We start from the raw sequence: 15525 nt of genomic DNA, 5'->3' as shown, positions 1-15525 counted from the left end.
CTCAAATTCTGTATGGAGGAAAGACTTAAGGGCCAGAATGCCTGAGGCATCATCACCAGTCACTATAATGTCATCAACATACACAATGAGATACACTGCTAGAGATCCACTTTTCTTTACAAACAGAGTATGATCTGACTGTGTCTGAACATAGCCGAATTTAACAAGTGCAGCTCTAAATCTCTCAAACCAGGCTCTAGGAGATTGTTTGAGACCATAAAGTGATTTCTTCAATTTACATACCTTTCCTTGCATCTCTCCCATACATTCCTGGAGGAAGACACATGTAGACCTCCTCATGTAAGTCACCATTCAGAAATGCTTTCTTTACATCTAACTGATAGAGAGGCCAATCAAAGTGAACTACCAGAGATAAAAGAACCCTCACAGATGTCATCTTGGCAACAGGGGCAAAAGTCTCCAGGTAGTCAATCCCATATGTCTGTGTGTAGCCTTTTGCAACAAGTCTGCCCTTGTACCTCTCAATAGTTCCATCAACCCTGTATTTAATGGTAAAAACCCACTTGCACCCATTTCTCATAAGAGGGATCCTCCTCTGGGGGATCCTCTACTGCAAATATGAATTTTTACGGATTGTGACCAGGCCAAATAATTGGTTCCATCCAGTTTAACTGTAGTTACAGCCAACAAGGAATCAGTTGTAGTTCCCGAATTATGTCCATATTCAGCAGTGCTCTTGTTCTCAATTTCTGAGAAGTCCATTATGTAACAACTTCAATTAGGGTTTCGACAAGCCTTCCAAAAGTGACATGATTTCAAAGAACTCAGATTGGGTTGAAACAATAGCAAACACAGCAACACACAAACTCAGTTCAGATCTGACAACTGTGAGAACCAAGTTCAGTGGCAACACTTTCAAGGAGAAGAAACCCTGATTCAGCCTTCAAGGAACAATCAGCAGGTCTCCAAACAATAGTATCCTTGGTTCCCAACAATAATTTCCCAAGGAGAACAAAAAAATACAGTCCACAATACCTAAGAGGACTTTTTACAAACACTATGTATGCAACAGTCAACACTTCACTGTTAACCCAGCAGAAATCACTTCAAGAACACTCCGTCTAGGTCCAAGAAGTAGCTGAACTAAAGTAGAGGCTTGTACCACTTAGTTTAGATCAGTTTTCAGCAGTTTTGGAAGTCCAATAACAGCCGAACCACACTTCCAAAATAACCCAGAAATTTCTGAGTAGAATCAGTCCAGCAACAGTGGGCCGAATGGAGGTGTGCTTTGAATGCTTTAACAGTCCTCCCAAATAACAAAATAACTCAGCAAAGAACTGAAAAAACAACTTACAGTATCTCTGGTTCGAACTTCAAACCAGGCCGAACACTTTGCTCTCTGAGCTAACTTCGAAATCCCCTTTTTCTGATTTCAAATCAGGCTGGAAAACTTGCTCTCTGATTCTTCCTGGTCACTGAACCCTTCTCCAAGTGTATAGAAACTTGGGCACCCTCCAATGACCTCCAAGAACCAGGCGAATGACTGTAAACATTCAGCCCTAGAACCTCCTCATGCAGTTGGCTGAACTAGAACCACATGAGGGACACGCCAAGCAATGACCCGCTCTGATACCAAGTTGAAAAACAGTTCACTTGATGTATGGAACTGTTTGAGATTAGATGCAAAACAGAAACTAAACAAACAAGAGAGGAAGAGAAGAGAGAGAGCTGGCGGCAATGAGTGTTAGAGAGTGAGAGTTTCGAACTTAACCTCACTCTAACACTCTAAACATTTTATTAAGGTGTTAATCTTTGATAAATTACAGAGAGGCCCTTAAGTGGGCAGAAAAATACAAAAAACAAAACATTACAGAGTATGGGCCCAGAATAAGGCCCATAACAAAGAGAAACATAACATAACATGAAATGATAGTCTAAGGGCCATTCGGCCCATCTCCTCTACAGATAGCTCATTAAACAGAACTTAAATTTTGAGAAAATAAAGGAGTTATCATTTAGAACATTTATGACCTTATCAGTAATATGATGTTTAATGTTTTAAACATTGAACCCACCAGTTTTTAGAAGATTTTGTTTTTACCCTATGGTGGGTATTAAAGCTACATAACTTTTTTATGTATGGAGATTAGTGCTCCCTTTGTGATTTCATTTTGTTTTAATTGAGTCTCTCTCTATTTTATGTAGATGGCACATGCAAGTTCATAAGTTTGGATTGTTTCTGGACAGGTCAAATAAGAATGTGCTCCCAATGAGAATGGTCAACAAGTTAGTTTTGGGAGAGTATTATAGGTCCATCCCAATTTCAAAGTTGAGTTTAAATGCCCCAAATGAATGTTTCATCAATTGGATACAAATAGTGAAAGCACAATCTGGTGACTTCAAGATTGATCATAATAAATTCATGGTACAAGTAGAGTGTTGTTCAATAGATGGAGCAAGATTTAAAGCTCTTACACTTGAGAATGCTAACAATTCACCAAATGCCCTTGTCAATGTAAAGATGAATGAGAACTTGTATCCAACATTGGTGCACATGCTAGCACAGAAACGGAGATAAGGAGATAAATTTAGGTTTAGAGGTTTAATTGACTTTTGCTCAGGTTTGCTAGAGTGGACTAAAGTGATTTTGAGAAACTATAAAAAGGAGTTTCAACAAGATAGAATTTATGTGGTTGTTGTAGTTTCTAGATATCCATATCATCGTAACCCAAATGTTTGGTGAGCCTTTTGTGAGATGTGGATTGTTCAGACCAACTCTCTTCATTATGGTAGTGGTGAACTTGGGATTTCTTTGCTCGATATCAACCAAATAGGTGGATTACCTATTCTAGGTATTCCGAATGAAGAATTTATACCCACCAATCAAGATTTATTTTCTCTTATGGAGAGTGGTGAGTGCATGTATTCTCCTGTTGTTGAATTATTATAAATCGATGCACAGTTATGCCATCATTTCAATAATGATGAAGTTGATTGGATCCATTGGTTCGAGCTCTATAGGGGATAAATCATTTATGAAGGACATGGAGAAGACCCACCTTTAGAAAGGTAGAAATAGCAAGAGGACTAACTCTAGCTCCAAGAAGGTGATTGATTCTTCTTCTTCTAAAGAGAAGTCATCTTTAATTGTTCCAAAGATGGGTCAACTGGCAGCTTATTTAGCATTTTGGATGAGTCACTTTGTTCTTCCATATAATAGATGTGGTAAGGCCAGAGACATTTTATATGGCCTATTAATGGCCCAAGGTACTTGCATTTCTTTAGCCCAAGTAGTTTTGGGTTTTATTTATCATGGTATGGGTGTTTTTCTGTTTTGAAGATAAATAAAGAAAAAAAATTATTATTGAAAAGAGATTACGGTATTGGTGTTTGTGCTACACATCCTCAAGGACTTGAGCATATAAATGCCAAATTTCCTATTCATTATGTAGTGGGATGGCTTATTGAAAACTTCCACCATTTGTACCGATGTTGATCAGATAATGAATTTCCAGAGAGTTATCCTCATTTGGCTAGATATGCAGGTTTACAACCTGAATTCCAGAATACTTTCGAGGCACGAATGACTTTTCGTAACAGCAACTATTTTACTTTTCGGCCTTTTTTATATGTTCGAAATGAAGGTGTGGAAAAACTTGACACAAATGACCTCTCAAAATCAAAATTTGAATTCCTAATCTATATCTGATCGTGGCTTCTTCCTGTGTGGATAGGTTTAGATCTTTGTTTAGAACCTTATTACCCAAGCCGCTTTGCTCAGCAAGTTGGCTTTCATCAAGGCATCCTAAGAAATACCCTCGAGTTCAACTTTGAGCTACATGAGAAGCACACCTTAGAAGAAGTGGCACTGGCTTAACAGATGTTATTTCATATCAATACCCACTTGTTTCATCATGCCGAGAATGAGTAGATATGGTGTATGTACATACTCATATGTGAGATGGTGGTTCCGATATACAAGTCCCTTTTTTATTAGACCACTACGTGATGTTATTTCTGTTGTAGTTGGTCCTAAGGACACACCAACTCCTAAGGCATATGTATGCATCATAAATTTGAGGCAAATCTCTGCAAACATAAGGGGTGCCATTAAAATTGGAGAATGGTAGTGTGATTTGCAAGAAATTGAAAATCCCAAGCAGTCTTCACCTATTGTTGACTCCTCAAGTTCAAAGGGATGTGGTATTTGTCGTCCCTTATGTCTCTCAAATGAAGAAGATCGTGACATAAATTTCAAGAAGACAAGATATCCAAGACCTAGTAAGTTATAAGAGACAAGTGATGTCACAAGGGTTGTTGACTCTCAGATAATAATTTTTTATGAAGAACCATTAGATTACAGAGCATATGATGATGTCACGCTCCCACCTAGTGACCTTGATCCCATTCTCATGCCAAGTAGCAATATAGTCGGACATGATTCTTCAACTGACATTTGTATAGTGCACCATGTTGATTCTTCTTCTCGATCGAAGATAATAGGTGGGATCGTAGCAGAAGATTTGGAACAACCGAGTAATGCAAAAGAAGAACATCCCTCTATTGATGCAGCATCTAATATTCATAGCAGCATAGATTCACTTATTTCAAATTTAATTGAGACTACCATAACTACAATAAGGAGGGAAATTGACAATGCATCACCTACGACATTGGTTTTGGGTAGACAAACGATTGAGGATGCAATCAGTTTGTTAAAAGGTATGGCCCTTCAGTCTCCTTTATGGCAATCTAAAGTTGAATCTACCATCAAAAACACCCAAAGCATCATGCAACAAGCTGTTGGGATTGAGGAGTTAAATGGTATTATTCGGGCAGGTCCACTAGAGTATTAAATCCTTACTATTAAATTTTGCTTTTGTTTATGGTGGATGGGACCCACCAAGCCCAAAAACAGTTCATACTTTTTTGTAACAGTGGATGATTCATTGTTGATTTTCCTTTGAGGTGGATAAAATTCACCAAATATTACAATGGATTAATTTCTAATTATTAAATCTTATCTTTGTTTATAGTGGGCGGGACCCACCAAACCAGCACACCTGTTATAACAGTGGATCCACTATTAATTTGCTTTGGAGGTGGATAAGATCCACTGATAGTGGGTCCCAAATGTATGTCATTTACATGTGGCAACATATGCTACAACAGTGGGCAATAACTGATACATTTGTCCCCTTTTCAGGTGGATAAGACCCACTGATAGAGGGTCCCAAAGGTTTGTCAGTTTTTTTTTTGGTTAGCCCAATGAAAGTTCTTTTGAGGTAGATAGAATACACCGAACATAACAGTGGCTCCTAAGTATTAATCTTTCCCTCTCCCTCCTCTTCCACCTTTTCATTATCCTCCTTTACAATTAAGTTCTCCTTCCCAATCTTCTCATTTGTGCCCTCTAAATCATTTCTTTTCGACTTCTCTCTTGAGGAAACCTCATCTTTTTGAGAGGACGGAACAAAAACTTGCATCATGTTAGCCGGGTCTAACTCAGTAGGAAAAACCTTGTCTTTGTCTTTCGATGAGGATTGTTTAACCTTCACTTCCACTCCTTTTCTTCTATAGATTCTCTTGAATCTGCCACAGGGGTCATCCCCTACAAGCCCCTCCTTAAGCCTGTGAAAAACTTTGGTCACATGGACCAGCTGCCTGTTTCCGGACCCTTTGGATTTCCTGAGCTCCCCCGTCTCAAGTGTGTCATTAACAGGAAACTCCGAGGTTCTTGCATTCCTTCTCCGGCCCAGATCCACCCCTGTTTACCCACTACCACCGATTTTCCACCTCCCTCCTCATACATCTTATCCAATTCCGCTACAATTGTTTCCCTCCCAGACATCTAATCAAACTCCCTACTGTCAAACATTCTTTGGCTTACATAGCTCTTCGACGCACTGTCAAGACCATTTGCACCATAGATTCAAAATCTAGATATAAATGCATGAAATAAGCATATTACATGAAACAACTATACCCTTATCATGTCCATAACTTTAGAAAATGGAGGGTCATATCCCCATTTCCCGTATCCATGTCAATGCCCTTATCAATATATGGCATCATAGGTCAGAACTCTCCCATATTAGCTACCAGTACAACAAAAATTCATGGAAGTTCCTTATCAGTCCTTTTATTTTGAGCCTTATTTCTTTTCTACAATACAAACTGAACTTGTGCACAGAGCTTCATTGTACATGACTGAACATGAAACTTTTTGACATATTGAAAAAACATTTAAACGTTACCTTTTTCAAAAATGAAAAATGGTTAAAACACACAATGAAACAAAGGGAGAGAAAATCTGAGCAACAATGAAAAGAAAGGAGTAGCTAACATCTGTATTCAAGTAAGAAGAATAACAGAAATTCAAGCAGAAGAATAGAAATCCAATCGAATATAAAGGAAATAAAATTACCTTTAATGCATCTGATGAATCATTCCATATGTCTGACATTTTGTGAGTGATGCTGGTAACAATCTCAGGGTCCTTTTGAGAATGAGAGCTCTTCCCACTTCACACATCATCCAGAAGTGCATGCCACATACAATAGTTTCATTTTATACAAAAACTGCTAAAGTATAGCACAGAACCAAATGCAGGAAGAATCTTCTCATCAAGAAACTGAAACTCTATTATCATGTTCGCTTACATCTGCAGTTTCTTTGTCATCAACATGAGATGGATGGTGCTTAACCCCATGAGTTTTATAGTCCCAAACCATCTTTGATAGCTCATCTTGAGGAAAACTCAAACCTTGGCGTTTCACTGATTTATGCAATTCACAGAAGAATCTTGGATCTTGTAACCTAATATACTCATGCAACACCTGCTCATGATACGGGACCCAATTCCTAGGGAAAGGAGTGTAATCACATGATGGAATTAATGACATACGAGAAAACTGAACGCCTTCAATAGCATCAACTAGTCCCATCCTCAATAGATCTGAATACTCAGGTGCTGCATTGTTCCTACTTTCTCTCAATGGCCGACTGAGATTACGAGTAGCAATCTTATATACCTTAGCACGGGATTTAAGTCTATACCGTGCAGCATAAAGCTTAGCCAAGGAGCTCCGTATGACATAAGCACAAAATCCAACTACTTTCTTGCGGTTATCTGCATATCTAAACCAATCAGCCATAGTCTCTAGGAACTTGTTCATCTGGGAATTTGTATGAGCTTGGCTGGCATAGAGCATTGGAGTGCAAGGCAATGGCTCAGGATCCCTGTCACCCTTAACAAACTCAAGCCGCCTAAATTGGCGAATACAATTTTGTAAGCTAGCAGTAACAGAAAGCAATGTTCCAACACCCTTCTCGCTCACAATTCTCCCCCCAGTTGCAGTATAACGCAATGTAGGATGTATCACCCTACGACAAATTATGTGGTCCAAGAACTGAATTCCCCTACTAATGTGTTCAATCTCCACCTTAGAATTGTCTAGCCTTAATCCATATTTTCTCTCACAAAATTCAATCAAATTCTTCCTTATCTCTATAGCATCCTCTCTAGGTCCTCGGATCCCAATCAGGAAAAAGGCCCCATATCGGATGTAATCCATTTTACGAGTTTTCTCCCTTCCACTTGATGGAACAAATTCGGGCCAAGAGGGGTTATGGTTACCATCATTATCTGCATCATTCCATATAGAATCAAGCTTAGATGGGAGGAAAAATTCAACTATCTTTTCTTCCATCAAACTATCTAATTCATTCAGGCAGACATTGGCAAGTAAAGGGCTTAAGATACCACAGTGACCATAAGAAGGGACCTTTGCAGCTTCCTTTGGAGCAAAGTTAAAGAAGGTTCTTAACCAATACGGATCAGGTTTCGGTTCATTCTCGTTCAGAATTTTCTTCTTCGTCCCCTTCTTCTTCTTCTTCTTCTTCTTATTTGTCAACAGATCATCTCGTGATTGAACTCTAACCGGTGTTCTTAGAGCTGACTTGATCAAACCCAAGATTTTCTTATCCTTGACAGCATTCTCTAAAGAGCCCATCAATACATTCACATCAACATTTTCAAAAATGCCGCTCAAGTCACCTCGTAAAAACCATAAATACCCGGCAAAATTACTCCGAATCGTCCTAATGACTGTGTGTGCATTCCGACCAGGGCGAAATGCATGGGACTTGGAAGAGAAGCGAGACTCAAACACAGGCTCCAAAATCATTAATAATACCTCCTGAACAATGCGATCTTGGAAGCAAGGCTTATCAGACTCTAATATGGCTTGAAGTTTACGTCTTGAGATCAATTTGGTCAAAGGCTTATCATTGGGGGAGCGGATGAAAAGGTGCGTCTTCATACCCCAGACAAACTCATCTTTTAAAACAGCATTCCGAAGGGAGAGGAGATTGTGAAGGACGACAGAGTGGATAGCATTTCGAGGAGGGAAGGAGCCCGTCTCCTCAGCACAAGAGCGTTGGTAAGCCAATGCCCATAAGTCGAATTTTTTTAGGAAGCCCGTCAGGTTGGAAAATGGCTTCTTGGTGGGATCAGAGAAAGCCCGGACCCAGATATCAGAGCATACCTGAATTGGGTCTTCTTTCATTAGCGCATACGAGTCCTGCTCCTGCAGCCGCTTCTGTTGTTGTAGTTGGAACTGATTTGGTTGGTTTTGCTGTTGGAGTTGATCTGATAGAGGAGAGAGAGAGGAGATACTAGTAATGGCTCGACGGAGAAAATGGGAGGGTAAGTGTTTGATGGCTGTTCTCAAAGACATACTTTGCTGTGATGCAGGGAACCGTTGTGATTTCTACTAGACTCTTTCAATAATCTCCCTTTGCCTGTAAGCAATCATCATTAGAGGGGAAAGCCCAAATTAATAATAGAACCACACAAACTCAAGATGGGACACAATCAAGGTACACTAGCTATATTTAAGAACAGAAAGCAAAAGAGACCATAAATAGAACGACCACTTGGTTACCGATTTTCTTGTGCTCCTTCTAAGCATCAGGCCTTGGTCGGAACAATCCTAATGTCGTCGGAATGTTCCTACCTACGGCTACAAGTAGCCGCGTCAAGCATCCACTGTTCGATGTAGAGTTCACGTGGGCAATGGCTCTGAATGAGTATTAAATTTGTAGTTACAGTTGGAGGTTGTGAGCGTCGACTTCTTACCGGTAAATCGGGTTCCAGAACTAAGAAATTTCACTCCCAGGTTCTACTTTTCACATCGAAGAAGGCAGTTTAACGCTTTAGTTTAGACTTCGTCTGAAATATATGATCTGCTCTCAACATTCAACAAGCCTGAACAGACCATGGAAGAGTTCAGTGTTGGTTCCATCGCCTTTCCACGGGTAAATATCCAACGGTTAAACATAAATATAAATAAAAAGGATAAATTTCTTAAACTATCCCCTATTCTATATTTTAGTAATGGGAAAATTTCGGATAGGTACCCTATACTTTTATGCCGAGTGCCAATTTAGTATATGCAAAAAGCCAAAAAAAAACTCGGAACCTTATTCCTTTTTGTAAACTACCAACCTTCCACAATTCTGACGACTAAGGTTCTGAAATCACTAGTGTGCATTTGGTCACTGATGTTCTCTCATGGTGAAGACGAAGTTGGAGACAAAGGTGGTGGTATTATGCTCTTTTTGATGCCCGCAAAAGATTTTTACTATTTGGGTTCTTGGGTCTCCTACTATTGTTTTCAGTAGTAGAGATACCATGAAAAAGAAGAGGAAAGATAGCAAAAGGAGCTGAGGCCGACTTCCTTATCTTTTCCTAAATTGAGTGCAAAGTACTTTGCTTTCTTCTTCTTCGTTCTCTTTTGATGCTTTCGTCTTTGTCAGAGAGAGAAAGAGCCCAACCGAACCGATAACAATGAACATCGCTGTGTTTTGTGATTGATTCCTGCAATTAAATATTTTATAAAAAAAAATCCTATTCAATCATCATGAAATCAGAAGAATTAAGTGATAACTATGCCATTAGGGGAGGATGGGGTTGATCCAACGTCCCTTCTTGATAATTAAGGGTGTGTCAATGCTAAGACAATTTCTTATACAACCCGAAATTTATTTTTCCATTTCTCATTAAAGTGGATTCAAGTATAAAGAGTAGTTGGACATCCCTCTGTATATTTATATTTTTATTGGGAAATTTATTCGAAGGGTTTTGGGATTTTCTGTCCACATGGATTCATCCTTTCTGTGTCCTGTGTTCATGGACTAGGCTCATCCATCCTAACTTAGAAACCAGATATTTTCCTCATAGGTCGTTCTTCACACCAACCCCAAAGGACATTGCAGCCATGCATTTTTTCCTCATTGTCACTGGGTCTTATCCACCTGAAAAGGGGACAAATGTATCAGTGATTACCCACTGTTGCTACATATATTGCTACCTGTAAATGATGACGGGTTATTGAAGCCCTCAAAATTAATGGTAGTCCCACAACAAAATTTTTGTAGTAATAGTGGTACTAGGTCAAATCCCACAAGGAGCTAGGGATTAATTTCTTAGCCGAATGCGCAATATAATAGAGTGGGAAAATTAAATAATTAAAAATTCTAAAAGAACAAGAAAGCAAGTAGCAACGAACAAGCAAGAGAAATCAGTCTTACCGAATTTTGATTCAAGGGTTCGGATTGATCAATTGGTCATCGATCATAGGTAGACTTCGGCAGTCTTGCAATTCAAGCATTTAACCTTAGATTTATTAGGATAGCCATAATAAACCTTATGTTTTCCTAAATCAGCTGACCAAACCCAGCATTCGATCAACACTTATCACTAATCGACTGGGTATGATAGCGTTCCATATCAATTAGTGATAGCATTAAGCTTTGTGAAAACAGTTAAACCAAAATAACAATAATTGAGATAGCTGCAATTATCGAATCTTTTTCCATCGATTCCCCTTAGGTTAAAACATGTCAATACATTGGTCAAAGGCTGTCACGAACAATTGACCCAGAAAGATATTAACCTAATTGCTACTTGTTCCACTATTCGTGACAATTACGGATCACCGAACCATGGATAGTAGTAGGAAAATCAACATTAATTAATTTGTCAGACTAATTAACATTAACATCCAATGAGAATATGCACAAGAATCAATGAATACTTGAATTAAAAACAAGAATTTGAATTAAATACAGAACCTCACGATGATACAATCGAACCTCCCCCTTGAACCAGAAAAGAAAAAGCTTAGTTGCTCATGATTTTTGCACCCTCCAAGCTTTGCTTCTCAGTAGGCCGAACTGATCTTCTTGGTAGCTTGAGTTGCTTGATGATTTCTTAAATGCTTGAGTGATGCTTAAAGCTGGTCCACCCCCCTTTTTATATAGCAGAGGGAGAGAGTTGTTTTTCAACTCCTTCTAGGAGATTAACCTTAGTTAGATAGTCCTGATTTGTTTTGAACTAATCCTATCATATCTCTTATCTAATGATCTAGTCTTAATCTTCTTATCTCTCTAGGATTACATTCAAAACTTTAGATCTGATAAGACTCTCTCTCAGGAGTTTACATTCGAAATTGGGACTCTTGGCTATTGAGTTCGAGTTGGGTTGCTTTAAAACTTGGGCTGTTACAAGGCTCTTCTGCAAGTTGGGCTTCAGCTGTGAAATGGGTATGGCTGCGAACTTGCTCCAACTTCGGGCCCGGTTTCATATTCGATGCGGACCAAATCTGTCAAAACCCAAAACATAAATGTTGTGGTCCTTTCTTTCATCTTTCCGATGCCTCTTGAATTGTCCAATTCGGAGTCCGGAATTGAGAGTTATGCCCAGATTACTTACTGTTGCCGAAACTGTGCAAAATCATCCGATTTGCCTTGTTTTCTTCCAATTGCCTTCTTGCTTGCCCTGAATCGAAATACAAGAGTAATGAGACCAATTAAGTGATAAATTAATGAAAAAGAGTTGCTCTGAATCGAAATACAAGAATAATGAGACCAATTAAGTAATAAATTAATGAAAAAGAATGAATATTTGGAGATAAAAATATGATACTTTTTAGTCTCATCAACCCACTATTAGTGGATCTTATCCACCTTACAAATTTAACAGTGAATTCATTTGTTATAACAGGTGTGCTGGTTTGGTGGGCCTCACCCACTATAAACTGAAATAAGATTTAATATTTAGAAATTAATCCATTGTAATATTCGGTGGATTTTATCCACATCAAAGAATTTAACAGTGAATTATCCACTGTTACAAAAAAAAATTGAATAATTTTTGGGCTTGGTGGGTCCCATCCACCATAAACAAAAGCAAAGTATAATAATAAGGATTTAATACTCTAATGGACCATACCTATAATAGGTTACAAGTAAACTGATTTGGAGTCCATGCAACATAGTGGGTCCCACTATCAAGCCAGTATTGCGGGTCCCACTGTTAGAACATTTAAGCTTCAAACATTAAAGTGGGCCATGCCCACTATTAAAACAGCAATGTCTCACTTATCAGTGGGGTCCACTATTGAAATATTCGAGTTTAAAATCAGTAGTGGATCCCACTTATTTGTGGGGCCCATTGTTAAAATATTTAAGTGGGCCATGTTTGCAAGTAAATGAACATAGTGGGTTCCTCTTATTAGCAATCAACGAGACCCTTTGTTAAAATGAGTAAGTTTAAAACACATAATTATTCAATAGTGGGTGGGTCCCACTCATTTGTATAACCTAATGAGAGCCCAAGTTGATGGTCCTACTTATACCTATTATTGGGTGTAACCCTTACAAAGTAATTCTTTTATATAAAATCAAAATTAAAGGATATTTCCTCTAAGGAATATAATTAAGCGGTTTTAGCAGACATAGTGCATACTTATACACTTTGTTTAGCAAACATAGTGCATAATTATACTTACCAAAATTATGTTTTGATCAGAAAACACAAAAAAGAACTTGAATAGAATTTGGGTTTTTCTATTAAGAGTATTTAAGTATACACTATGTCTACTAGAACTCCTTAATTATATTCCTTAGAGGAAATGCTCTTTGATTTTGATTTTATGTGAAAGAATTACCTCACAAGGGTTAAACCCGATAACAGGTATAAGTAGGCCCATCAGCTTGGGCTCTCAGTGGGTTATTCCAATGAGTGAGCCCCACAATCGGTGGATGGGTCATGGGACCCACCCACTATTGGCCAATGTATTTTAAACTTACACATCTTAATAGTGGGTCTGGTTGATTGGAAATAAGTGTGATCTACTATGTTGATTTAATGGTGGTCACGACCCACTTAAATATTTTTAACAGTGGGCCCTGCTGATAAGTGGGACTCACTATATGATGTGAATAAAAATTATCATATTCTTATCTATGAATATTCAGTCTTTTTACACTTAATTAACACTTAATTGGACTCATTACGCTGGTATTTTGATTCAGGGCAAGGAAAGAAATCGTCAGAAGGAAGACAAGGCTAATCGGATGGTTTTTCACAGTTTCGGCACTGTTCAGTAATCTAGGCCTAACTCTCATATCTGAGCTCCGATTGGGCTGATTCAAGATGAACTGGAAAAATAAGAGCGAGATCTACAACTTTCATATTTTGGGTTTTGACAGATTCGGCCTGCACCGAAGTCAAAGTCGGGCCCAAAGTCGAAGTGGATCCATAGTAAAGCCCAGCTCACAACTAAAGCACAATTCGCAGAAAAGCCTTATAGCAGCCCAACTTATTAAAGCAGCCCACTCGAATTCAAGAATCCAAAATCCCCTTAGATTTGAATTCTAATTGTAATTCTAGAAAGTTAAAAGAAGATTTGAAATCATTAGATAAGAAATAAGATAAGGTAGGATAGAATCAGTGTAAAACTAACATGGATTATCTATTCTTGAGATAACTCCAAGTAGTCGCAACAGCCCCTCCCCAAAAACTATATAAAGGGTGGGCGTACCAGACCTAGAAGGAATCAATCTATCAATTACTGAAGCTCCCTCTGAAGCAATCAAGAAGACAATCAAGAAAGTTTCAAGAAAGAAATCAACGAGGCAAGAAAGTTTCAAGAAGGAGGTGGCGGCAAGAAGAAGAGAGGATCTTAGCTCCAAGGGCAACATCATGAGTTCTTTCTTTCCTCTTGTTTGTTTTATTTCCTTTATCATGAATTGATTTCTTTATATCTAGGGTTGTGGAAAGCCTAACCATGACAATGAATATAGTTTTATTATGATTTATCCAAGATTGTGATTTCCATATAGTCTATGAGTTATTATGCTTAATGCGATTAGGAGTGGCATCTCTTAATTGATTGGGTTTATGTAAATGAATCGGGAGAGGAATTCATATAGTGGACCGAATAATTCATTGTGTGAATTGAAAGGTATATAGGGATATATACACATGATTCATCTGAACGTATAAGTTTTTCTTTGAACTTAATGCATTTCTATCTTGAGAACTCTAGTCGAGGGATCGAATGGTTATTTGATAGAAGTAGATTTAATATATCTTGGAAAAGAATATTAAATAAAATTGGAGAAACTTCAGCTTATGGAAATGACAAATTATCTTAGTTAATCTCATCCATTAATATTCATTGGAATGGTTAGGCGGACCAATGGTCCTAGCGATTTCAATTAATCGTTGCATATTCAGTTATTGATTACCCTTGCTTTTATTTTCTTTCTCTATTTTTAATTTTTAGTAGTTCTTATTGTTGGATCTGAATTTCAGTTGTCCAAATAATTAAGGAAGACTGTAGTTCTAATACTTATTTTGTTAAATCCTCGTGGGAACGATATTTTTATATTACTTGATAACTAGTACACTTGGTAGGGTTATATAACTATAGCTATCACTATACTAATTTGGTAGTGGTTATTGCCGACTTCGATATTTTAACTCTAATTGTTTTAACAGACTCGTTATGTTGATTTGATAGTGTGCGTGGCCCATTTTGGTATTTTAGACTTAATTCTTTAACAATGGGCGTTGTTGATAGGTAGGACCCATTATGTTGATTGGATAGTGGGCATGGCCCACATTAATGTTTTAAACGAGTCTGGACCTGCTCCTCACACACACATCGACCTTACAGGCACATCCCACCATGTATTAGGAACATTTCCTGTACTTTTGTGTTATTATTCATGGAAGATGTTCCCAATGCATGGTGGGATGTGCCTGCAAGGTCGGTGTGACGTGTGCTCTGTGAGGAGTAGATCCCAATTTGTTTTAAACTTGAATATTTTAATAGTGAGCCCGCTGATAAGTAAAACCCACTATTTTGATTTGATAGTAGGTATGGCCCACTTTGGTATTTTAGACTTAATTTTTTAATAATGGGTCCCATAGGTAAAAAATAAAAAAAGGGCCCCGCTAGTAAGTGGGACTCACTATGATGATTTGGTAGTGGGGGCCCAATTTAATATTTTAAATTTGAATATTTTAATAATAGGCCCCACTGATAAATGGGACTCACTATGCTGATTTTATTTAAGATAAAATATAATTTTGTTAAAAAAAATAGAAATACACCAGACCAAGATGCCATACAAGTACAAAAGGCCACTAAAACATCAAAACAATCCAAATCCACACGGCAACCCAAAACGAGCCAAAATCACAAC

At 38.1% G+C, this 15525-nt stretch overlaps 1 protein-coding gene across 6 annotated transcripts in view; it reads right to left on the bottom strand.

The window, feature by feature from the left end:
- The window catches only part of NMAT1 (Intron maturase, type II family protein), a 47693-nt gene extending 37700 nt beyond the window's left edge, over positions 1 to 9993 (bottom strand). For all 6 annotated transcript variants that reach the window (XM_010281335.3, XM_088901655.1, XM_010281336.3 and 3 more), the window contains exons 1-3: positions 9473 to 9993; positions 8910 to 9232; positions 6389 to 8766 (exon numbers count right to left, since the gene is read on the bottom strand). In XM_010281335.3, the coding sequence (XP_010279637.1) occupies positions 6588 to 8702 (2115 nt within the window). In that variant the 5' untranslated portion in view covers positions 8703 to 8766; positions 8910 to 9232; positions 9473 to 9993 and the 3' untranslated portion in view covers positions 6389 to 6587. The remainder of the gene's footprint in view (positions 1 to 6388; positions 8767 to 8909; positions 9233 to 9472) is intronic.
- Positions 9994 to 15525: the final 5532 nt, after the last annotated feature.

The sequence above is a fragment of the Nelumbo nucifera genome, chromosome 3, assembly GCF_055504915.1.
Source record: "Nelumbo nucifera cultivar China Antique chromosome 3, China Antique-T2T, whole genome shotgun sequence".
NCBI lineage: Eukaryota > Viridiplantae > Streptophyta > Magnoliopsida > Proteales > Nelumbonaceae > Nelumbo > Nelumbo nucifera.
This window is presented reverse-complemented; position numbering and strand designations above follow the sequence as displayed.